Source organism: Ahaetulla prasina, chromosome 2 (assembly GCF_028640845.1).
Source record: "Ahaetulla prasina isolate Xishuangbanna chromosome 2, ASM2864084v1, whole genome shotgun sequence".
Taxonomy (NCBI): domain Eukaryota; kingdom Metazoa; phylum Chordata; class Lepidosauria; order Squamata; family Colubridae; genus Ahaetulla; species Ahaetulla prasina.
Genome location: NC_080540.1, coordinates 134,213,462 through 134,237,766, shown reverse-complemented (window position 1 = coordinate 134,237,766; position 24,305 = coordinate 134,213,462). Strand labels below are relative to the sequence as shown.

At 40.8% G+C, this 24,305-nt stretch overlaps 1 protein-coding gene across 3 annotated transcripts in view; it reads left to right on the top strand.

Moving 5' to 3' along the window:
- ASPSCR1 (ASPSCR1 tether for SLC2A4, UBX domain containing) overlaps positions 1-24,305 on the top strand; it is an 89,595-nt gene that overhangs the window by 33,834 nt on the left and 31,456 nt on the right. For all 3 annotated transcript variants that reach the window (XR_009153217.1, XM_058167002.1, XM_058167003.1), the window contains exons 5-12: positions 4,095-4,152; positions 5,148-5,221; positions 6,205-6,631; positions 11,249-11,388; positions 20,409-20,490; positions 21,196-21,262; positions 23,945-24,007; positions 24,222-24,274. Coding sequence is in view for 2 of the 3 variants with exons in the window: in XM_058167002.1 (XP_058022985.1) it covers positions 4,095-4,152; positions 5,148-5,221; positions 6,205-6,631; positions 11,249-11,388; positions 20,409-20,490; positions 21,196-21,262; positions 23,945-24,007; positions 24,222-24,274 (964 nt within the window). In the remaining variant the exon portion in view is untranslated. The remainder of the gene's footprint in view (positions 1-4,094; positions 4,153-5,147; positions 5,222-6,204; positions 6,632-11,248; positions 11,389-20,408; positions 20,491-21,195; positions 21,263-23,944; positions 24,008-24,221; positions 24,275-24,305) is intronic.

The window sequence follows — 24,305 nt, the reverse complement described above, 5'->3', positions numbered from 1 at the left end:
ACTGTGTGGGATGGAACAAGAGTTTTGGATGACTTCTTTTTTTTTAATTGAAGGAATAGTAAAAAAAAAAGAAAAAGCCATAAGTGAGCTAGTTTAATAGCAGTTTGAACTCTCAAGTTGCATTTTCACATTGTGTAAACTGGAATACTTATGTATTTTATAAAGTATCTGGCTAAATAGCTTATTTCAGGATAGATTCTGGTATCCACAGCCATTTTGTCTATTTGCTAACTCTTCAAACCTCATTCTCTGACTGTCCCGTATGGAGAATGTTGTTAGAGCTCTGTGCGTCTTCTTGGAGCAGAAGGGGATAAGTGTGGTCAACCCACTGGAATTTTCCCCCAGGTCCCTAGTGTCCATTTCTGCTAATTAGGTCTGAAGAAGGTCTGGAAGCTATTGTGAACTGCTCCTCCTCCTCCAGCATGCTCTAGCCCTTACACAAGATGTTTACAGGCCCTGTCAGATCCCTACATGAGGGAATCTAATCTGCCTGCTGTTCTCCTTCTGAAAAACAGCACATCAAAGTAATGGCAGCGTGTTTGATGTGTCTGCTTGCCTCAGAGAATGCACGTAATGGATTAGCAGTTGCTGGAGGAGGGGCCTGCTGGCTTCTAACCATCTCTTGGGAATCTTTGTGTATGTTGTTTTTTGCAGACACTTGATCAGAGAGCACAGGCTTGGATAATAATGCCAGAGGTGCTGAAATTAAAAGAGATGTCCCTTTTCTTGAAATTTGTCTGCTAGATCATAGCATTCTTAGTCTTGCATCTTAAGCCTGTGATCCTATCTTTTGCAAATAAGTTGGTTCCTGTTTATTGTGACTTTGGAGAAGTATGTCTTGAATATTCTCTTGTTGTTAACAGCAACCCTGAGCCCACCTCTGCAGTTAGATAGCTTGTAGAAAAAAAATGAATAAGCTTAACTTAAGGATAAATGAGAATTGTAACCCTCTCAAAATATTTTTTTCAAAATGTGCATATTTCTCATAAACTGGAAAATAATTTAGAAATAAGGAAACAAATACAATAAAAGATTAATTGATCTGCATATTTAAGCAGAGAGCTCTGGTGCTTCAGATTCAGGTTGAATCCCTTTGTACTCCAAATATAATAATGGGACACTAAATTAAAATTGCCATTTAGTAATATTAATATAGACATTGTCCCATTTGAAAGCTGGAGATGGAGGAAGCAGAATAGCTATCGTTCATAGTTCTATAAGTCTATAAAGAAGCAACCTCTTGGTTTTTGCCAATCATCCCTTCAGTAAATAGTATCCACAATTTCAAGAGCTTTAATCGGGCTAACATTTTAAAAAATATGCTTACTTCCCTTTCTGATTTACACTTTAATATGTTATTGATCGTACATTCATGTCATGTTTTGAGTTAAGGATATACTTAGGAGTTTATCATTAGCATACTGGCTGGCAGATTACTCTCTCAAGTTTCTGAATGGTTATTTTTAATAATTTCTGTAGCAAAATTGTCTTGAGAAACTTTCTGTTTCCAGAACCTGGGACAGGGGCCCCAACCCCTGATCCATGGACTTGCACCAGTCTGCAACATGCCAGAAACTGGTCTGTGCAAACAAGCGAAGCCCCATCTGAAGGATGCAGGCAGCACAAAAAACCATGCCCTCTTTGGTCTGTGGAAAAGCCGCTCTCCACGGAACCGGTCCCTGGTGCCCAAAAGATTGGGGGCCGCTAGTCTAGGGACTTGTCATTCTGCAAGATTTCTCTAACATGCTCATTTAAAACCTGCTATACACTGAAGCATTGATTAAGTAACTGATCCAAAATGTGGCAGGGTGAGCAGGTCTCATTTCAATGCATGTGACTGCTCCCTTTTGCAAGCTGCATTGATTACCAGTATGTTTCCAGGTGCAATTCAAGATGTTGCTGGTCACCTTTAAAGCCCTTTGTGACTTGGGCCAGGGTTACTTATGGGACCATCTCTCCTGAATTGTTTCTGCTTGTGCCATCTAGACCAGCAGGAGGGGCTCCATCAATTAGGGAATGTTTTTGGGCAGGGGCCTTTTTTCCTATGATGCTCATCCTCTAGAATATCCCTTCTGGAGATCAAATTGGGCCCAACCTTGCTGGCCTTCTACAAGGCCTTGGAGACTTGGTTCTATGCTCAAACCTGGGGCTGTGTGTGTGATGGAGCTAGTTTTTTCCCCAGCTGCTATGTGTTGTATGGCTTTTTAAAAATGTGATTTTCTTATTTTTAATATTGTTGGCTGCTCAGAGTTGTGTATTTGAGATGGCAGCCATATAAATCTAATAAATAAGTTTGTCCCTTAATATTGACATACCCTTTATTACCTTGACAAAGTACTTTCTGGATAATTTTATTTTTTCTTCTGTGTGGCAGAATTGATCTGTTAGGCCCTGCTTTCCACTGCCTCCCAAATTACAAATGTTTGCAAAAGGAAGTTATCTCTTTTTCTCTATCATAAATATAACGTAGATCTAAATAGTATTTTTTCCCATTAGGATCATTGGTAGAGAAAGACTGAAGGGCCACACATGTTGTCTTCAGACTTGTAGAGAATTTCAACACAGTTCAAAAGATGTCTTTGGAATTAGCAGGAAACAAGATAAATGCACATGTAAGCAAAAAGAGATAGAAGATATGCAAAATCTATTTATCCCAATTATTAGGCATAGTGAGATAGCTTGATTATGCTGCAGATACTAGGAGATAGTAAGTGGCACTGATTTACAATTTTGGCAAATAGGCTGTGTGCCATATGACTTGCTGTCTTCATGCACATTTAAAGATGATTTTTCATTTCCAGTGTTGAAGTTTCAACTGCCAATCCGTTCAGCATCTTTATATGTGGAAAAAAAATGGGAGTGTTATTTCAAAACATATTGGGCTGCTTCTGGCATAAGAATAAAGGAATTCAAGTTATGGTCATAATTGGAAGAAAAAACTATAAAGAACGGGAATTTCCATTTGTAAGAGTCAGTAATAAGAGTTTACGTAAATTTTAAAATAATACTTTCATCTTTCCACAGCGTTTCTGTAAGTCTTTTGGCAGGTACTACTGGTTCTGTGGGTGTGGTTTGGTGGCAGAGGTGGATTTCAACAGGTTCTGACCAGTTCTGGAGAACCAGTAGCAGAAATTTTGAGTCGTTTGGAGAACCGATAGTAAAAATTCTGACTGGCCCCACCCCCATCTATTCTCTGCCTCCCAAGTCCCAGCTGATGGGGAGGAAATGGGGATTTTGCAGTAACCTTCCCCTGGAGCAGGATGGGAATGGAGATTTTACAGTATCCTTCCCCTGCCACACCTACCAAGCCACACCCACAGAACTGGTAGTAAAATTTTTTGAAATCCACCACTGCTTGGTGGGTGTGGTGTGGCTTGGTGGGTGTGGCAGGGGAAAAAATGTTAAAAAACCAAAGAAACTGCAGATAATGATCACCTGTATGTGTAATAAGCCAGCACTCATTTGCTTTATTGTTTCCTTATATTCATCTACCCTGGAATTCTTTAACTGTTCTTATTATTATTGTTGTTTTTGTTCTTCAATAATAGTTTGTGTTGCTTTACCACAAAGGTATATAAGGTATTCTTCATGAAGGTCAATAGTCCTTTGACAAAACACTAAAGTTGCACCAGATAGCCTTGGTGTTTCCTACAACCCAAAATGGTGATAGAAGACAGTGCTCATTAACCAGGCAGGAAGTATGTTTTAATGGCCAATAGGAACTGGACATATGATTGCCACCCTTTTCACTGAAGTTACATAGATTGTTTATATACAGTAAGAGTTAAGTTAGGAGAAGGGAGAAAATATCACTTCAGCAGAATACAACTTCAGTCTGACTCTGTAGTGGGTTGGGATGAAAAAGAGATGAACATATCTGAGCTTTACAAGGCCTTTTGTGCTATGGTAAGTGGAAAATGGGTACAAAACCATTGAGTATTAATATTGATAAATTACTCTGGACTATCTATCGACTTTTTTCTGAAAAAGCTTAGAAAATTCACACACTGTACATTAGATTTGTTTTGGGACTTTTAAAACCAGAACAGGGTTTTCTTCAATAGATAATACTTCATTTTTATGTTTCCTTGCAGGGAATATGTGGAAGAGCAAAGTGAAGTGTCCCCTGTCTGTATTTACATGCGAGACGAAGTAAGTCAACAAACCCACTTCTCTGCCATTCCCCTTCATCTCCCACTGAAAATGACAAAATTACTCTGCATAGCTTTCCAGTCTGGAAAATGCGTCCCTCCTTTTGATTCATTGAAGAAGGGAAATTGGAAGGATTTAGTCTCTTCAAAGTTTGAAGTATTTTGTGGGGTGAGGAAAAAAACAACAACCCTGCTGGAACATAATCTTGGGCTGCTTAGCTCAAGCCTTTGAACGCATAAAATATACTCAATGATCTGTTTGTGTGTTTTTTCTAGTTCTTATAAAACTCGAGACTTACAACGGTGGTTACAGCTTAATAAATATTTGCTTTTTCCTTGTTTTGATCTCTGTAGGGTTTTTATTTTTGTTTAATGCTTTTATATGTCAGTATTTTAGAGTCATTCATCACCTACCCTAGAATAAATGTCAACCTCTCCTTCCAGGTACTGAACAGATCGCCCTTATAGTAGTCAGTGTTAGTTCTGCTATCCTGGAAGTGGAATACTGAAAGGGGGGGGGGAGGAGTGGATAGGCAGAATAAGCTTCTAAGCTTCCTCTGAGGATAAACTTGTCATCATATAGCTAAATGCAGTTGGGCATGTTTAAATTACTACTTGAAAATAGGAAGAGCATAAATTTATGAAATTGCTTAATTCCAAATTGGAGCAATGGTTAATCAAGGCTAGTGGTAGATTCTAATATCTCCAATTATGTGTTTTTCAGTTCTGCTGTTTAAGATTTCTTTAAATGCAAATGTCGAAAAGGGAATGTGGGATTTTATTTATATAAAACTAACTTTTTTAAAAAAAACAATCCTTAACACTCTGAACGACAGTCAACAAAAACATAGAACTATTGAGAAGCACTTAGAGGAAGAGGACATGAGACAGAGTGTTATATATTACTCTTTGATACTTAAAATATTCAAATAACTTTTGAGCAAGTTGCCTTTTTAGAACTGATAAAACAGTACTGTATGTTCTTTTCTATTGTAGGTATCTGGGAAAACTGCTTTGGAGAGGAAAAGCCTGAAGTCACTTGGTCTAACTGGAGGCAATGCCATTATCAGGTAGGGAAGAGCATTATTTCTGTTTTTTTTCCCTTTTTTGTTTTCTTTCTTTCTTTCTTTTCTTTTTGCTCAAGGGATAGATTTACTTTTCTGGGAGTTAACATTTAAGGGCATGTTTTGAAGACCTTCATTAGTTTTGTTTGCCAGCAGTGAAAGTGCCTTTCCCTCCCATCCTTGTTGATATCTAACGTTCTGACCTGTATCTGGTATATTGTTTGGTGTTTACTGTTTTGTTTATAGTATATATCACCACTTTACATCCTGAAGGAGACAAGAGCAGTACGCAGAAAGAACAATTAAATATAATAATCTATTGTAAAGCAATAAAAATGTAAGATTAAAATATTTGAAAAGGCAATCTGGTCCTGAAATGGATGTTGCCTTTGTGATGCCTTGATTATAGGTATATCTTCAGTTTCTTTTAAAACAACAGTTGGAATTGATTGTACTTCTTTTGGGAGATAATTTCACAATTGAGGCATGGTAGTCCTTTGGCACTGTGAGAAAACCATCAGTAGGATAGCAAGCAGGCCTTCTCCAAGTCATTATAGAACAATGTCATTTGTTTAAAATAAGACTTAAAAATTATAAGAGCTGGCACAGGGCTTTGCATTCATTGTCATATATTCCTTATTTAGCCACCCCATTTTGCAATTAGACACCTATGCCAGCTAAGTTTATCTGAATTGTTTTCAAGAATACTCCCAAAAAGAATTAAATTCCCTGTTCACCTAGAATTGCCCTTTAAGACTGTAAATTTTAACACTTTATCAAACTTAAACTTTATTAAATTTGGCAGAGTATCTCAGTCTATTGTTCCTTTTTTGTTACAGTCTGTGTCAGAAATACTTCATTTGTTACTGAAAAAAAAATCTGAATCCCATTTCCCAATAATATAATTGACCACATATTTCTGTACTTTTTGACCAAAAAGGAAAATAATTTCTCCTCTCTATGTGTATACATGTCTCTTATTTTAATAGAGTGAACACAAAGAAGGCTGTTTCCTCTGATAATGCAGAAGGTGGGAGCAATGCAATCCTTTCTAAAGAAGTACCAGAAGGGTCAGTTTCTACAAAAGAGCCAGAGGCTGTGTCTTTTGCACACCTGCCTGCCTTTCCAAGCTCATCCTGCTCAACTGAGGCTGCACTTACCAACCAATGTACTGACAAGAAGAACTGGAGTAAAGGATCTCAGGATAATTCAGAGGAGCTTCGTCCTCCTTCAGAGCTTATGCCTACCTCATTTGTCCCTTTCATGGGCAGTGGTCAGTACCTGGGTGGTGGCTGTCCCACACCGATGCTATCTCCAGTATTGACAAACCAGCCAAGTTCTCTGTCCAGTCCTGGAGGGCCTTCCAAGCCAAAGAAGTCAAAGAACAGCCAAGAAAAACTAAAGGAGCAAAAAGAGGTAGCGGTTTAGCTTGCTTACAGTGTTCTCCGGAAGGAGAAAGTTCTCTAGGCTGGTTCTTGACAATTGAACCTATGTGTTAATATATTCTCCCAAATTTAGACAAAATAATGTCACCTTCCCTGAAATAATTAAACCTTCAGTTTATTTTATGTGATTTATTTATGATTTATATGATAGCAAATAGTTTCATAGGTGAACGATAAATATTCTTGAAGATTTCAAACTGGGTGACTGTAATCATTCATAATCTCTTGTTTTAATTTTCTAGAGCATTCATCTTCTTAGGTCTAACAGTTCATGATGAATGCTGTTCTACTTTGTTATTAGGAGCTGGACGAAGACCATCATTTAATATTTCTGCGTATGGTTGATGTGTTCAGTTCTGATATTAGATTGCGACATGGATACACCCTCTTATATTGTTTTGCCTGTAGCCATGGGAACTCCTGCTATAACCTTGACCAACGTCCTTATGTTGCCAAAATCATAGACTACTTAAGAGATGCTCTTGGAGCCTGCCTTCTCAGACATGGTAGAGTGCTGTCTTTAGAGTGGCTGCAGATTCTGCTGGAGCCTTCCCTCCCTCATATTAAACAGCGTGTGACTTTGACTGCTGCTTTCAGGCGCTTTGATCTTGGGTGCCTTTGCCGCTGATTGATTACGTTGCACTCCCTCCTCCATTCCTTCCATTCCCTTCTCTTGCTCTCATCAACAGCCCTAAAATGGGGCTGGCCACATGGCATCTGCTTTTTGTCCCTTTTTAGTCGTGGGGGAGGGGGAGAGAAGGGGGGAAAACAAAACAAAACAAAACAAATTATTTTTAAACATCAAAGGTCCATTTTAGCAAAAGAATCTTCCCATTAACGTTGTGCTTGTGTGTGGGTTTTTTTCCTTTTAATTTGATGGAAGAAGCTGGATAAAATCTGTGCCGGCGTCCCTCCACTTCTAGCCTAGGACTGTTTCACAGGCAAGCTATGCTTTGACTTTGATGTCAAAACATTAATTGTTAGAAGGTAGCTTCACTCCCTATTCCCCTAGAGATCAGAAGAATTCTGCAATGCGGGAGGTTTCAGTCTTATCCAGCATGTTTTTTGGAAGTTGTAGCATGCCCCTCACCTTTTAATTGTGCAGCACAGTAACATTTAGGTGGGTAATAGATAGCTTTGAGTGGTTTGACCACAGCACTATAATAATCCTAGAGTTGAAAATTCTGTCATAGGTTGAGTTTGGAAATCAAAACCAAAATAGGTGAAAAAGACGAATATGTTTATGTTTAACTTTCCTTTAACTGCCTTGTGTTGTAATTCCTGGAATGGAGGTACTGTCTAGTTCAAAGAGATTATCCATCAAATCGTTCTGTCACCCAGTCCGTGCTATATGTATTGTGTAGCTGCTGCTTGTCCTCCTTTTTTTGGAATCTGTAATTGGAGAATTGCTTCTAAGAACCGCATTGTGGAAACTGAACTATTATTCATCAGTCTGTAGCTCCATATCTGAAACAGAGTGCTGGTCTGGCAATTGACTTTGTATTGGTGGTCTACCAGAGAAGCTTTGAATACAAGAGGACCCATGCTTTTGTCTTCAGTGTTGGGCAGCAAGCCCTAGCCAAGTGGGATGTTGCCAATGTCTTGGGTTTGTTTAATAGTAGAGAGGAATGTGTTGCATTGTTTTCATCCTCAAGTCAATTACTTGTTTCTAGACATAGCCCTTCTGGAACTCACTTCAGGTTTTGGAAGTCATTGCTGTTATGAGGAGAGTTAAAAGTTCAGTGCTTTCTATTTGAAAGCCCTGTCTCCCAAGCTACATTCAGTGCCAATTACAATTTGAAAGTTCTAGACAATATTTCTTAGGATAATTATATTGATGTGATAGAAAATTTAGATTTTCAGGCATACGGTATAACTTATATAATAAATTTTAGGTAGGGGATAGAATACCAGCTGGAAGAGGAAAAAGAGAACATAAAATAAAGTGGTTAAATGAATGAGGTACCTGCCTCTGAAGCTGAAATGTCACCCTCGTGGTTAATTTTTTAAGCTGAACATTCTTTTGTGTCAATTACTACATTTGCTGTTTCTTGTGAGTTCCTTACTTTAGCTACTTTAGTTTGCTACTCTTTGCTATTGACATAATAAATAAAAAATATCTAGTGGAAGATAGTGATGGCATTTGGTTCTGGATTAATTATTTGGTCTTCTGGAGAATCTATCAGAAGTTGTGTGAAATTTATTTATCAGGCATTATTAGAAATTGTTAAGGACTACCATGCAGTCCCATAACATCAGCACGGCCACCCATTGTTTATTCTGTTCTAATAATTAGAAATCGTGACCCTCAACTCCATTTATATTTAATAGTGGCAAGTGACAAATTACTCAGGTTTGTGAAGTTGTCAACTCTCTTTCCTCTAATCCAGGAGGAGGAGTCCATGACTCTTGGTTCAAGACAATTGCTCATTTACGCTGCAGCCCAGTCTCTAAACAACTAGAGTCAGGCGACAGTAGTCATTGTGAAAGGACTGATTGGCAGCTCGTGGGTACTCCTTGTGCTTTCTGCCCAGGGAAAGCTACAATCAGGCTCCTTCACCCTCTAGTTAGACCTGACTCTCTTCAACTTTCTAAAAGTAGCTGAGGGTCCACCCACGCAACCTCACTCTTTTAACTTTCCAAATTACCCTCTGGTGCCCACAAATAGAGGAAATCTTGCCTTGTAATTTGTGTTGTCTCTACTGATAATTGAGAGAGGCTCCTTCTATTCCCAGAGGGCTTGTTCAGGGTGGGAGGGGTGGTGTTGCTGGAGAGAAGTCAGGATGATAGGACCGTAGATGGGTGGGAAGGCGAGCAAAAACAGGGTATGCTAGAGACATCAAGATGTGGGGGTATGGGTGACTAAAAATAGGACCTTCCCAAGTTCATGGAGTCTGGGGCCAGGCCAGGCCAGGCAGATCATTGATGGTCAAAGATGCTAGTTTTCAAAGCAGCCTATTAACCATACAGACCAACTGGTGCCATCGCTTTATAGCTCTGGATTCATAATGTGTCAGCCAAGTTTCATTGCACAATATTTACTTTAATCTATCAGAACTAGCAAGAACCTAGCCCATGCTTAAGAAAGTTTTGTGCACTGAATGGAAACTTTACTTGTAATATAGTACAGTTTCATTTAGTAGATTTTATTGTGTAACTACATCAGTGTGTGCATTTTAGTCAGTCAGTGCTAAGGAAGCAGTCTTTTCTTTTTTCTAGCCACTTCTGTACGGTAATTTCTATACTGTTTAGTCTTTCCTGAGTCTAGATTTTCTACAGCAGGTTTATCTATCTGATTGACATCTTTCCTATGTTTACACAAGAATAAGTGATACATAGTTTCAGGCTGTATTGAGATACATTTGCTAGTTTTAAAAATAATAATAATAATAATAACTATCGTAGTACTGTACAGCAAATAACTGTTGAAAATAAAATTTACTAATTTACTAATTTCATTCCAAACTATTCATTAAAAATAAGATTAAAAAAGAACTAAATAGAACAAACAAAAAATAAAACAATAAAAGGGAAAATCCAAAGAAAAATAGTATATCAGTATAATAATATAGTAGTGACATTTAAAAAAAAAATACAGTGCTATAATATATTCCTTTGAATGTCATTTCATCTCCAATCTAAGAAGAATAAAAGGTAACCAACCTTTTGGGAACATCCATTGGAAAGTGCAGTATTTTTTTAAAAATGTGAAACTAATATAGGTTTTACATTGAAAGAACTACCTTACTTATTTCCTAAAACTGGAAATAATTTTTTTCTTAGTTCCAAATAGCTTGTTTATTTCCAATTTTATTTTAATCTTTTTAAAATTGTTGATAATATTAAGTTGCTGCTTGATTTCCATAAAAGCCTTTTCTACTTTATTTGAAACAACTGGATTTTTTGAGAGCTGCTAAAGCACCCAAATCAAGCAACATAATAAATAAACTCTATGTATAACTACTGTTTGGATGATGTGATTATTTATATTCATTTTATAATCTTTCAAAGTTTTTAAATGTATCAATAATAAATGCTTAGAAGTAACATTTTCCAATAAAAAGTTCTTCCTTCCATTTTTAAATAACCTGCCTACTTACATAGGATTACTAAATCCAGGCTACAAAACTTCAACTAATCACTAGATGACACCAGAAAGACCCAGCTAAGACATGTTTACAAATCTAATTCAAGTTCAACAGAATTTGTATAATATGGACATAAAAAGTAGCATTTTTTAAAACCCCTAGAATCAGAACCTCTCTGCCTGAGAAAGAATGTATATCTCTAACATAGATTGACGGATTGTAGTCAAACATGAATTCTGAGGATGGTGCCATTTTATATAATTATATAATGTATACTCTGTGAAAATTAGGACAGGAATTTAAATTAGGAAAGATCATATCATAAGTCAGTTATGAAGTTATGTATGTAAATTAAAAAATTAAATATATGGCTCAGAAATGTTGGGGGCACAAAACCCACATTTTTCTAAGTGCAAAGATTATATTCCTTGTGCTATGTGGATTCTGTGCCTTGATGGCACAATTCAAGCATCAAGCTTTAATTTATATTCACTCTACAGCATTTGGATCGAGAGCCAATTGTGTGCCATCCTGATCTTCAAGAGCCATTGGATTCTGATTCACAAGATCTCCCGGATGAGTTCTTTGAGGTTACAGTAGATGATGTGAGAAAACGTTTGGCCCAGCTCCAGAATGAAAGGTAAATTTATTTTTCACTAGTTAAGTAATAATTTTTATGGCCAATGTGCATACAATATAGATTGTTTCTGATTCTGACGGAATCCTAAACAATGAATATGCTCAGGATTTGCTTCCCAGTTGTACTTACCGTATATACTCGAGTATAAGCCGAGTTTTTCAGCACGTTTTTTGTGCTGAAAAGCGCCCCCTCGGCTTATACTCGAGTCTACGTCTTGATGTACTTCGGGAACCCCGCACAGGAGACGCCAAAGAGGCGGCGAGATCGTCCGGCGGGATTTGCCCAAGGCTGAGCAGTTCGCCGCGCGGACCTGAGCCAAGCCGGTCGCAGTCCAGCCGAACGGTGAAAGCGACATGCCGAGCGCCGCTCCGCTTTCACCGCTCGCTGACTGGGACCGCTTGGCTCGGTCCGCAGTAACTCCCGCCAGGCTGTGCCGCCAAGAAACCATTTAAAAGCCCCGCCAGGGCTTTCTTCTCCTCCGTGCTTCAGAAGTTGGGCTTTTAAATGGTTTCTTCGCGGCACAGCCTGGCGGAGTTATTGCGAGAAGCGGTCGCAGTCCAGCCGAACGGTGAAAGCGGAGTGGCGCCGGCATGTCGCTTTCACCGCTCGCTGACTGCGACCGCTTGGCTCGGTCCGCAGTAACTCCCGCCAGGCTGTGCCGCCAAGAAACCATTTAAAAGCCCCGCCAGGGCTTTCTTCTCCTCCGTGCTTCAGAAGTTGGGCTTTTAAATGGTTTCTTCGCGGCACAGCCTGGCGGAGTTATTGGTGACTGAAGCAAGGTCCCAGTCCAGCCGAACGGTGAAAGCGGAGTGGCGCCGGCATGTCGCTTTCACCGTTCGGCTGGACTGCGACCGCTTGGCTCGGGTCCCGCGGGCGGGGCGGGGAGCCGACTTTGGCCCTTTAGCAAGGAGGAAGGTGGGAGGAAGCGGAGCTGCCGGCTGTGGCGCCCGCCGAGCCGCCGCCGCCGCCGCCGCCGCCGCCTGGAAGAGGAGGAGGTGACCTTCACGCTGGAGAGGGTGGGGATGGGGGTTGAGGCGTGCAAGAGGAGCGAGCGTGGAGGAAGAGGAGGAGGCGACGGCCCCGCCGACAGCGCTTTAAGATCAGCCCACGCCCAAGAGGGAAAGGGAGCGAGTGGGTGGGTGGCTGGGACGAGACCCCACCACAAACACACACACAGCCGGTCGGACGGCGCGGTTCCTTTCTCTGCTCTCTCTCGCTCTGCGTCAAGGCGCTGGAAGGGGCGGAGAGCGAAACAGCAGCAGGAGCAGCCGCGCCGCCGCTTCCTCCTCCTCCTCCTCCTCCTTTCGTGGCGGGCTGCTTCCAAGTCTGGAAATCTGTTTTGGGAAGTGGTGGTGCAGCGGCAGTTCAGCCCTGTCGGCCGGGGAAGGAGGCGGTGGATCGGATTCTCGCGCCACACCAAGTCGGCTGGAAAGCTTGCTGCTTCTTCTTCTTTTGCTTCTCCCCCACCCCTCTTTTCGCTCTCTTGCAACGTTGCTGCAGCTCCTCGGCTCCTTTTCCCGGCGCCCAGAAGGCTCGAGCCTCTGCTGCCGATTGAATACTAAAATAAAATAAAAGCGGAGAAGAACGGGCGCCATGGTGTCCGCGTCCCTGTCGCCGCCCGGCAGGACGCGTTTAAAAAAAAGGGGCGGGGGAGTTGAAAAGAGGCTGCCTCTTCGGGTTACCTCAACATCCATTCCAGAGCCGCTAAAAGAGCGGCTGCTTGGCCCGCCCTGGTTGGGGAACGGGCACAAAAAAAGGGTCCCTGGTGACCCAGAATTCATCCTAGCCCCATTGACTGGCCCCTTTGACTCGATAGGATTTAGCTGACGGGATTGGTAAACAGCGCCGACCTTTCTTCTGGGGAGAGAAGTCACTCTAATAAATATTGGGAGGTGTTTTCAAGGAAACATAGGGGTCCACCTTCTGCCCACAAGAAATGTAGGGAAATGCCACCATTCCCAGCCTTCTGAGCACATCAGCTTATCCTGGCAGAGGATGAGGAAAGTCGCATTTCAAAGCCTTTGGAAATCACCAGCTTGGAAAAAGCTAAATTATGTAGGGCTATTCAGCTACAACTTCGTGTTTAGGTTTTGTCTTTTGAAGCGAGATAATGATAGCTAGCTAGCTAGCTAATTAGATAGATAGATAGATAGATAGATAGATAGATAGATAGATAGATAGATAGATAGATAGATAGATAGATAGATAGATTAGAAAGAAAACAGAACAAAAAAACAGAATAATAGAGTTGGAAGGACCTTGGAGGTCTTCTAGTCTAACCCTGCTTACGCAGGAAACCTTATACCACTTCAAATGCTTATCCAATATCTTCTTAAAAACTTCCAGTGTTAGAGCATTCACAACTTCTGGAGGCAAGTTGTTCCACTGGTTAATTGTTCTAACTGTCAGGAAATTTCTCCTTAGTTCTAGGTTGCTTCTCTCCTTGATTAGTTTCCACCCATGCTTCTTGTCCTGCCCTCAGGTGCTTTGGAGAATAGTTTGATTCCCCCTTCTTTGTGGCAGCCCCTGAGATATTGGAATGTTCCTATCATGTCACCCCTAAACTAGACATACCCAGTTCACATGCCCCGTGAGACGTCTTGCTTGCATGTCACACACACGCACCGCTCGCTGGGAAAAAAAAAAAGGATGGAAGGAAGGAAGGAAGGAAGGATGGATTGATGGATGGAGGCGACCGCTTTGAAGCGCAACCCTTCTCCCGCAACTAAGGGGGGGGGGTCAATGTTTTCCCCAATCCTAGGGTGTGGGGAAACAGTCATTCTTTCTTCCCCCCTAGTCTCTCCCGAGATCGCACTGCAGCGCCCATCATCCCCAGCCGGCAATCTGAGCTCGTGCCATCGATGTGGTCCTTGAACTTCCCCCTCCTTGTTTCTAACCCAGCCTAGGATGGTCGGCGTGGAGGGTATGGTGGTGGTAAAACGACCAGGAGAAAGCTTTCGCTCTTTTCGAGAGGTCCTCTTGGAAGGCTGCCTTGGAAAGGGAAAGTGGGGAGGGGGCAGAGATTTCTCCCTCAAAGGTCCCCTTGGAAGGCTGGGTTGGAAAGGGAAAGTGGGAGGAGGCAGAGATTTCTTCCTCTCGGGTCCCCTTGGAAGGCTGGGTTGGAAAGGGAAAGTGGGGAGGGGGCAGAGATTTCTTCCTCGGGTCCTTCTAGAGTCCTTGAGAAACTGATATCATACAAGGTTAATAAATTATACTCCTCCTCCTCATTGATGAGTTTTTCATCCTGAAATTGATTGAAACATTGTACCATCATATGCTGCCATAGTATAGTGTTAACAACATCTGTAAAGATGATATATGAGCATGACACTAAGTTTTTCTATATTTCCCTTTATTGAAAAACTTCCATCATGCTTCTTTCTGAAAACAAAGGTCATTATAATATACCTCATTATATATTTGATTTGATGATATTTCAGTTAATAAATACCATTTAAGGTGTTAAGCTTCCTTTCTTTTTCAGCAGCAAAGTGAATTACAACTTTAAAGAACTTTATTACTTTATATTCATTTATTTTAAGTATAGATTTTAGATTTTTAAACAAATATGTTTAGAGCTTTTATATCTTTCAAGTTATTCAAATTATCCCCTCAGCAGGTATATAATGGCATCCAATTCCAATATCATGTTGGGGCTTTTGAGCAAGGGAGGAGGAACGCGAGCACCACCTTTCGCGCTGGCATTCCGGGATTTCCCTTTGTTTAGAGCTGGGAATCCTCCTTCCCCCTTTTGCACTTTTATTGTTTTTCGTTCAAATAAATATTCATGTTATTTTACTTGGCTCTATCTTTATTTTTTACATTGACCAGTAGCTGCCTCATTTCCCACCCTCGGCTTATACTCGAGTCAATAGTTTTTCCCAGTTTTTTGTGGTAAAATTAGGTGCCTCGGCTTATATTCGGGTCGGCTTATACTCGAGTATATACGGTAATGTTCTTCATATTCTTGGAGATTTTGCTTGTAGTCTTCTAGTTGTATGCTCACCTGCCTAGACAGAAACTTAATGTTTTTTTCTCTAAATACTAACTTTGTAGGAGGAGAGCTATATTAGTTAATATATGATAGCAGAAAATACCAAACCAAGTTTAATAGCATCTATTTGATTAAAAACTGTATTAAAAGGCATAAGCTTTATGAACCACACTTTTTAAATTGGAGTGGAGGTAGGGAAATACAGATGAGTTATGCAAATTGCAGGTTACATGAGATGGTTCTCCAAAATGAAAAACAAGGTTTTAACAGCATCATTTAGCAAGAGCTTCTGGACTTGCATTAAAAAGTTGCAGGCACTGCATTTTTCAGAGTATAAGACGCTCCGGACTATAAGACGCACCTACATTTTTTGGTGAGGAAAACAAGAAAAAGAAATCTGCCTCTGCCTCCCAGCAATTTTGCCTTGTTATAGCAAATAGCCTGCTTTACTTTCATTTTCGTTTTTAGCATAGCTTGATTAGCACAAGAAAAAAAAATCTGCTCCCAGCAATTTACCTTCTTGCAGCAAGCAGCAATAGGCAATGGCAATCCTTGCAGCCTGAAACAGCTGAGAGTCGTGAGACCGATCCAACGGACAGTCAACTCTGCTGAAGCTGAAATGGGCAGTTCTTCTTGCTGCTTGCTGCAAGGAGGTAAATTGCTGGGAGGCAGAGGCCAAAGGGTGGGGGCCAGTAGGTGGGTGGGGCTACATTTGGTGTATAAGACGGACCCAAAATTTCACTGCCTTTTAGGGGAAAAAGTGTCTTACATGCCGAAAAATATGGTAATCTCAACAGATCTCAACAACTATAACCATTATTGTTGATTGAGAAGATATTTTTATTCTGTTATACAAAAAAAAACCCCACTGTTAATAGCATAAAATTAGTTGGAAAAGGTACTACCAGATCTCCAGATGCTGGAGAATCTAACACTGATGCAGTATTTTCTTAAACGTGATTGTTGAGACATTAAAGTACCATGTACTTCAAAGAAAATATGAATGTAGACTCAGCAGTAGAAGATAAATCCACTTCTGTACCGTAAATATCTTATTTAGACAGCAGACTTTAATTTCCTTTGTAATTTGTAACTTAACTTTTTAAGTAGAAAAGTTTTTTTTTTAGCCACACACATTTTTGTCTCTAAACTCTTAGCAAATATATGTGGATGGCAATTTCTGCTCCTTGCAACACTGAAGATTGTTTGGACTAGGATTTTCTTAGTTCTTACTAGTTTCCAGGAATACCAGCCAATTCATCTAGCTCACAAAATTGCTTGGAAGTTGTTGTTTTTTTTACATTGTCATCTGCTTAGATGGATCTATTATAAACACTGGAAAAAGGATGGCTGAATGGTCAATAAAACTCATGGTTTCTTTGTTTATATGACACTGAACACATTTAGTTTCCTTTGATCATGGAGAAAATCTTCACAAGTGTTAATACAAAAAGCAAGTCCGAGCTACTTTTAAATCAGAATATCTGTGTCCTCTGAATTGTGATATTATTGGTTTGAAATCTGGAGTCTTCATCTGGAGGTGAAAGAATCTAGAAAGTATCCATATAATGGGACTATATACAGGGAAGAAATGTCACAGGGGACAAACTTGTCCAATTGTTGATAGATGCAAGAGATTATACAGAATTCCTAGAGAATATTTCAAAATAATACAATACTTTACATTGTATATTGATAATAACATAGGTTGCCCCATTGAAAATAGTGATTAGGATATTGCACTGGTGCCAGCAAAACCTCTGTCCAAGTCCATCCTCAGCTGCAGAAAGGCAGTGGGTAACCTGAGACTAATCACTTTTTCATCTCAATCTACCTCACATGATGCTTGTGAATAAAAGTGGGAGCCGAGGATTTTGATTATACTACCTTGAACTCCTGAACAAAAAGTGGAATAAACAAATAACATAGAATGAAAGCACTTGTATGCTAAATTGCAGAAAACATAGTTTTATTTATTTATTTATTTATTTATTTATTTCGATTTTTATACCGCCCTTCTCCCGAAGGACTCAGGGCGGTGTACAGCCAAGTAAAATTCAATATATAAACATTAAGAGAAAGTTAAAAAACATATTATAATGTGGCCCAAATTTTAAAACAAATTTAAATCTTAAAATATAAATAACCCCAGTAAAATTTCAGTCCAGTCCCGCTTGAATAAATAGGTGCGTTTTCAGCTCACGGCGAAAGGTCCGAAGATCAGGCACTTGACGTAAGCCAGGGGGAAGTTCATTCCAAAGCGTAGGAGCTCCCACAGAGAAGGCCCTTCCCCTGGGGGCCGCCAACCGACATTGCTTGGCACCCGGAGAAGGCCCTCTCTGTGTGAGCATACGGGTCGGTGGGAGGCATAAGGTAACAGCAGGCGGTCCCGTAAGTACCCGGGTCCTAAGCCATGGAGCGCTTTAAAGGTGGTAACCAAAATCTTGAAGCGCACCCGAAAGACCACAGGAAGCCAGTGCAAACTGCGCAGGATTGGTGTTACATGGGAGCAACGAGTTGCTCCCACTATTACCCGCGCAGCTGCATTCTGGACTAACTGCAGCCTCCGGGTGCACTTCAAGGGCAGCCCCATGTAGAGAGCATTGCAATAGTCCAAGCGGGAAGTGACAAGGGCATGAGTGACCGTGCATAAGGCATCCCGGTCAAGGAAGGGGCGCAACTGGCGCACCAAGCGTACTTGGTGGAAGGCCCTCTTGGAGACGGCCGCCAAATGGCCGCCAAACGACAGCCGCCCATCCAAGAGGACACCCAAATTGCGCACCCTCTCCGTTGGGGCCAATAACTCGCCCCCCACAGCCAGCTGCGGCTGCAGCTGACTGTACCGGGGTGCCGGCATCCACAGCCACTCCGTCTTGGAGGGATTGAGCTTGAGTCTGTTTCTCCCCATCCAGACCCGTACGGCCTCCAGACACCGGGACAGCACTTCGACAGCTTCGTTGGGGTGGTCCGGGGTGGAAAAGTACAGCTGAGTGTCATCAGCGTACAGATGATAACTCACCCCGAAACCACTGATGACCTCACCCAGCGGCTTCATGTAGATGTTGAACAGGAGGGGCGAGAGAATCGACCCCTGTGGCACCCCACAAGTAAGGCGCCTCGCGGTCGACCTCTGCCCCCCTGTCAACACCGTCTGCGACCGGTCGGAGAGATAGGAGGAGAACCACCGATAAACGGTGCCTCCCACTCCCAACCCCTCCAACCGGTGCAGCAAGATACCATGGTCGATGGTATCGAAAGCCGCTGAGAGATCTAATAGGACCAGGGCAGAGGAACAACCCCTATCCCTGGCCCTCCAGAGGTCATCCACCAACGTGACCAAAGCTGTCTCCGTACTGTGACCGGACCGGAAGCCGGACTGGAACGGGTCTAGATAGATTGCTCTAGCTTTTACTAAAACTCTGTGGTCTATTGACTATTGACACTTTCTAAATATTCATATGTTTTATAGACTGTTTTTGTTTCATTTCTGTAAAACCTGATAGGTTATAAATTAATTTCTATAAAGGTAAAGGTTCCCCTCGCACATATGTGCTAGTTGTTCCTGACTCTAGGGGGCGGTGCTCATCTCCGTTTCAAAGACAAAGAGCCAGCACTGTCCGAAGACGTCTCTGTGGTCATGTGGCTGGCATGACTCAACACCAAAGGCACACGGAACGCTGTTACCTTCCCACCAAAGGTGGTCCCTATTTTTCTACTTGCATTTTTTACGTGCTTTCGAACTGCTAGTTTGGCAGAAACTGGGACAAGTAACAGGAGCTCACCCTGTTATGTGGCACTAAGGATTCGAAATGCTGAACTGCCGACCTTTCAATCGACAAACTCAGCTTCTTAGCCACTGAGCCACTGTGTCCCTTAATAAATATGTTTATAAGACACCTTCCCAAACTGGTCACTCTCTAAATGCATGAGCCTAATCTCTCAATCATGCTGGCTGGAATTCTGAGTTAAGGACTACCCATCTGGAAGACCGCTGACTGAGAAGAGTTGCAAAGTTGTATTTAGTAGCTCACTGTCAGTTCTCCATTAATAATAAATATTTTATATTTATCTGTCTTGAATCAATATTTTAAATGCCAAATTAATTATGTCTGTTTTAACTTTCAACAGTTCTTTTTAAAATTGTAGGATAGATTTTGTTGCATTATATATAAGATTAAATTTACCTTTTCGTTGACATTGTTCCTTTATAGATTGACATAAAAATTGATAAATTATGTATAAATTACACTGACCTGTACTGACCTGTACAATAATTTTCTAAAATAAGATACAACTTTTATGGCAATTCCAACTATGATATATCCTTAGGAGCTTTGGTGGCGCAGTGGTTAAGAGTGCAGTACTGCAGGCTACTTCTGCTGACTGCTGGCTGCCTGAAATTTGGCAGTTCAAATCTCACCAGGCCCAAGGTTGACTCAGCCTTCCATCCTTCCGAGGTCAATAAAATGAGGACCCAGATTGTTGGGGGCAATATGCTGACTCTGTAAGCCACTTGAGAGGGCTATAAAGCACTGTGAAACAGTATATAAATCTAAGTCGCTACCCTCCGGGAGAAAAATGATAAGGATATATATAAGTCTATTGCAGATGATATATTATTCTTCATTAAAACGGATTCTGCAATCCATTATGACAGTCTAAATTTGTTATCAATCAAGAAATACTGATGCAGTCATTACTTGTGGGGCATAGGTATGCTATGTAAAAATATGGTTGTTTATTTCCAGTATTTCAAAATTAATTGTCTGATATATATTTATGAAAATAGAACGACGAGTTTTCATTAAAATGACTTAGTGCAGGTTTTGCAGGATATAAATTGCATCTCTCTTTTAAACAATCTAAGCCCTAGTGTGCTCGGGAACTTTTGTACACAGAGGTTAATAATAGCAAAAGAATCATATCAGAATGAATAGATCCAGAAGTTTAACTGATGATTGAGTAGCATAACAGGGTTGAATTGATCTCCACTTATGACAGTCTGCTAATCCTTGTCTTTTCTTAGGAGGTGTTTAGAAGAAGGTCCCTTGATGACAAAGGCACAGCGAGAAGCTCAAACGAAGGAGAAATTAGAGCGTTATCCAAAGGTAAACTTTTTTTGTGTGATCGTGATTGTTCCACAGAATTAGAAATACAGAGATCTAAGTGTCTTAAAGGAACATATAAGTAGTAAATATCTGTGGCCCTGTCAAAAAAAAACCTTCCGCTACTGTTTTTGCTTCTTTTTACATGAATTGGAAGAACTGGAATATTCACTGAATAGCAGTAAGTGTTGTCTTGTTTTAGGATTCCCCATGAAAGAATTTTTAAAGCAGGGCAGTGGACAGATTTCTTGCATGTTTTGTCTGCATGTTCTTTGCTCTTTTGGTATGAGATACAAGAGTTCTGTTGCTAAAATGAAGTAAGAATACTTAGCATTTATACAATGCTTTTAAAGTACAACCTTCCTGATCAAATCCAGAAATTATCTACTGGTAATTAATTTCTAGTGAGGATAAGATTTGAATTCACACTTATGCTTTTCCTTCCATCTCTGCTACTTCAGCTGAACATTGCTATCCCTGACTGGTCCAAGAATCAGTTTTTATGCTGCACTTTTAAAACATCTGTGTGAATCAGTTTCCACCATTCTAAACAGGCTGTTGAAAACTACATGTATAGTCTCACTGAGCTACACTGCCCATTCATGAAAAGGAGCAAGTTTTTGAAAATGAGCTGGTATTATTCAAACATGCATGAAGTTAATGTTTTTGTTTATGTGAGTAGATGCCTGATTCTTTGCATTCAACTAGGTGGTACTACGTGTTTACTTCCCAGATCGTCACATTTTGCAAGGTTTCTTTCACCCTAGTGAAACAGGTAAGGAGTATGTCTTATCTCCCATCTTCTGCTTTATATAAATAATCAAACTGAAAAAGACTAACAGTGCCTAGCTATCAAGTTAATGTTTGTGACTTAAAAAGATTTACATGTCTCTAGCTGCTTTATTTTACTGCTATTTTAAAGGTTTGTTGTATGGAAAATTGAGTTGTATGGAAGATAGCTGAATTTTTTTTCTAAACAGAATGTGTTTCCTACAACTGCCTGCTGGCTTCTTTTTCAGACCACTTACCACGGCATTAGTCATGCCCAGATGAGCCCACTGAACAAAGAGGGTGTTGGTCTAGTATAGTTTCAGCTAGAGCTCCAAAAAGAGTTGGAAATACTGGAAAGAATTTGAATCAACCGCTCTGCTTCAATATGCTGGGGGTCAAGAGGAAAACCAGACTCCCTGCACTTTAAATAGTCAAAATCTAGGACTTTTTAACTGCAAAGTAGGATATGCACCCAAAGAAATGTCTCTCTTCAGTGGGAAAGAAGGACATCTCTTTGGGTGCATATCCTACTTCGCAGTTTAAGTCCTCTCAGGCCTGAAACTTGATGATATTCTTTACTTGATTGGACTCAAAAAATACCTCTCCTGCTGGATCTAATCCAGCAGATAAAGACCACCACAGGGTTGTGCTGCTTCAAATATCCTGCGCCCTTTGTGGGTGACAAACAGCAGCTGGAATTGCACATGCAAGTCTATCGGGAGTCAGTATGGTTTGTGTAGCAAAAGTAAAATGCCGTAATTGTCCACAGGATATGCTCCAGTCTGATCAACTTCATTTTTACTGATACTTTTAAAGGGGAGCCTCTGGGACAGCTTGTTTCCTCAGTAGTCTGTTCTGTAGGTGACAATGAATGTCCGTGGGCAGAGCCTCCTGATCCAGGAAAAGCGGCAATTGGCTTGCAACACAAAAATTTCACAGCTTTTCCATAATCCAGGAGGAATGCCAGGATCCACAGAGGAGGAAAGGGCACATAGGCACAATATGGTACAAAGGCCCAGCTACCTTTTCATTCCAAGCAGTGACTAAGGCTTAAATTGACTTGTGCATGAAGCCTTTAGGCATAATCCCAAGCTCCTTCCAGAGCCTAGGACAGGGGTCCCCAACCCCCGGTCCTTAGACCAGTACCGGTCTGTGGCATGCAAGAAACCAGGCCACACAAACAAGCATGCAAAACTATACCCCCTCCAGTCCATGAAAAAAACTCTCTTCATGGACCTGGTCCTGATGCCCAAAAGGTTGGGGGCTACAGGCCTAGGAGCCTCACATGTGTCCTCAGCGGTTAAAAGTCCATGCCTCTGGAGATCTGGTCAGAGTCTGAAACTAAGGGGGCTGGAATGTGGAACTGGTACCAAACACCAAGTCTATGTTCCCTGAAAGTGGCCCGCCCCTTGTCTCCTGCTATATCTTCCTCTATCTATTACTGTATTGATTTTCCTGCCTGCTCTTAAATCCCTGTTCACTCCCCAACCACTTGCTGACCTTCCCCAGCCTATTGTGAGTAGGTAAATTTAATGTTTCTGCTTTCTTATATCAGGATGTTTGAGTTAGGTTAGGTGGAATATATCAGATAGGAGATCTGGCTTAGAATAATAGAATTGGAAGGGAATCTAGAGAATCCATCCCTACTCTATGCAAATTTACTGCTATAGCAATATTAATAAATGATTATCAGTTCTTTGCTTATAAATGTCTAATGATGAAATCCACCAGCCTCTGAGGCAGTCAATCATAGTGTCTGATAGTTTATACCACCAACTTCTCATGCTATATAGATTATATAGAGGGCTTATCTGGAGATTTAGCTGGATCTCCAATTCTTATATGTGCTGATTTGGGAGAATGTAAATATACAATACTGCGTCGTCACTATATTGCTTTCTGATTTTGAATAGTTTGGCCGTTACCTCCACTTAGAAGTAGTCATGTTCTTTGTATCATCTCTCACTACAATCATGGCAGTACCCAGTCTCTGCTAGTAAATGTTTTCCTTATATATTCCTCAGGTAAGCAGTGCTGCTTCAGATGTTTCTGAAGGCAAGAGATCTTAGATAATTCATTATTATAAGACAGAACCCTGTCAGTTTGGAATAGCAATAGCATTTAGATTTATATACTGCTTCACAGTGCTTTTACAGCCCTCTCTAAGCAATTCACAGCATATTGCCCCCAGCAACTTGGGTCCTCATTTTACCCACCTCGGAAGGAAGGAAGGCTTGGTCAACCTTGAGCCTGGTGAGATTTGAACTGCCAAATTGCAGGCAGCCGGCAGCCAGCAGAAATAGCCTGCAGTACTGCATTCTAACCACTGTGCCACTGCAACTCTGGGCAATTGTGCTGGAAGAGCTTGTATAAATAAACCAATTTTAATTGTTGCCTGCAAGAATATAATTTTTATAGTCGAAAGATAGCTAACATTTCACCAGCCAGTCTTCCAAGGATGCAGAAGGAGATTTTAAGTATAGAAGCAAAGTGTTCCACATGGATGCTGGAATCAAAGGGTGAACTCAGTAAAGATGGTGGTAATTTAAAGTTTCTTCTTTCTACTATGTCAGTCTTTGAGATAAGACTAAGTTGGTATTCTCTTTAAAATATACCATCAAAGAGGATGGTGCTCATAATGTATGTGCAGCTCATACTAAACTTTTTTTTTGGCTTTATTTAACAGTTGGTGCTCTGAGGGCATTTGTGAAAAGTCTCCTTGTAAATCCAGAGATACCATTTTATTTGTGTAAGTTCAGATTTATGTTTTATAATTTTTACAGATAACATTCTAGGTCTGTTGCTGCTATTGATTTGGAGAAGAGGATTTTTACAAGCATACGTTGTATTTATATATAAGGTTGTGAGACATATAACTCACTTTCACTGTGCCTAGACCTTTCCTAAACCCCCTTTGTTTCCTTCATCTTGTTTCCTAATGAAAACATTGTTTTTTATTGTAGTTATTACACCACCCAGATCCATTCTAAGTGACGATGGCATGACTCTTTTTCAGGTATAGTTATATCACTCATTCAGTTTTTTAA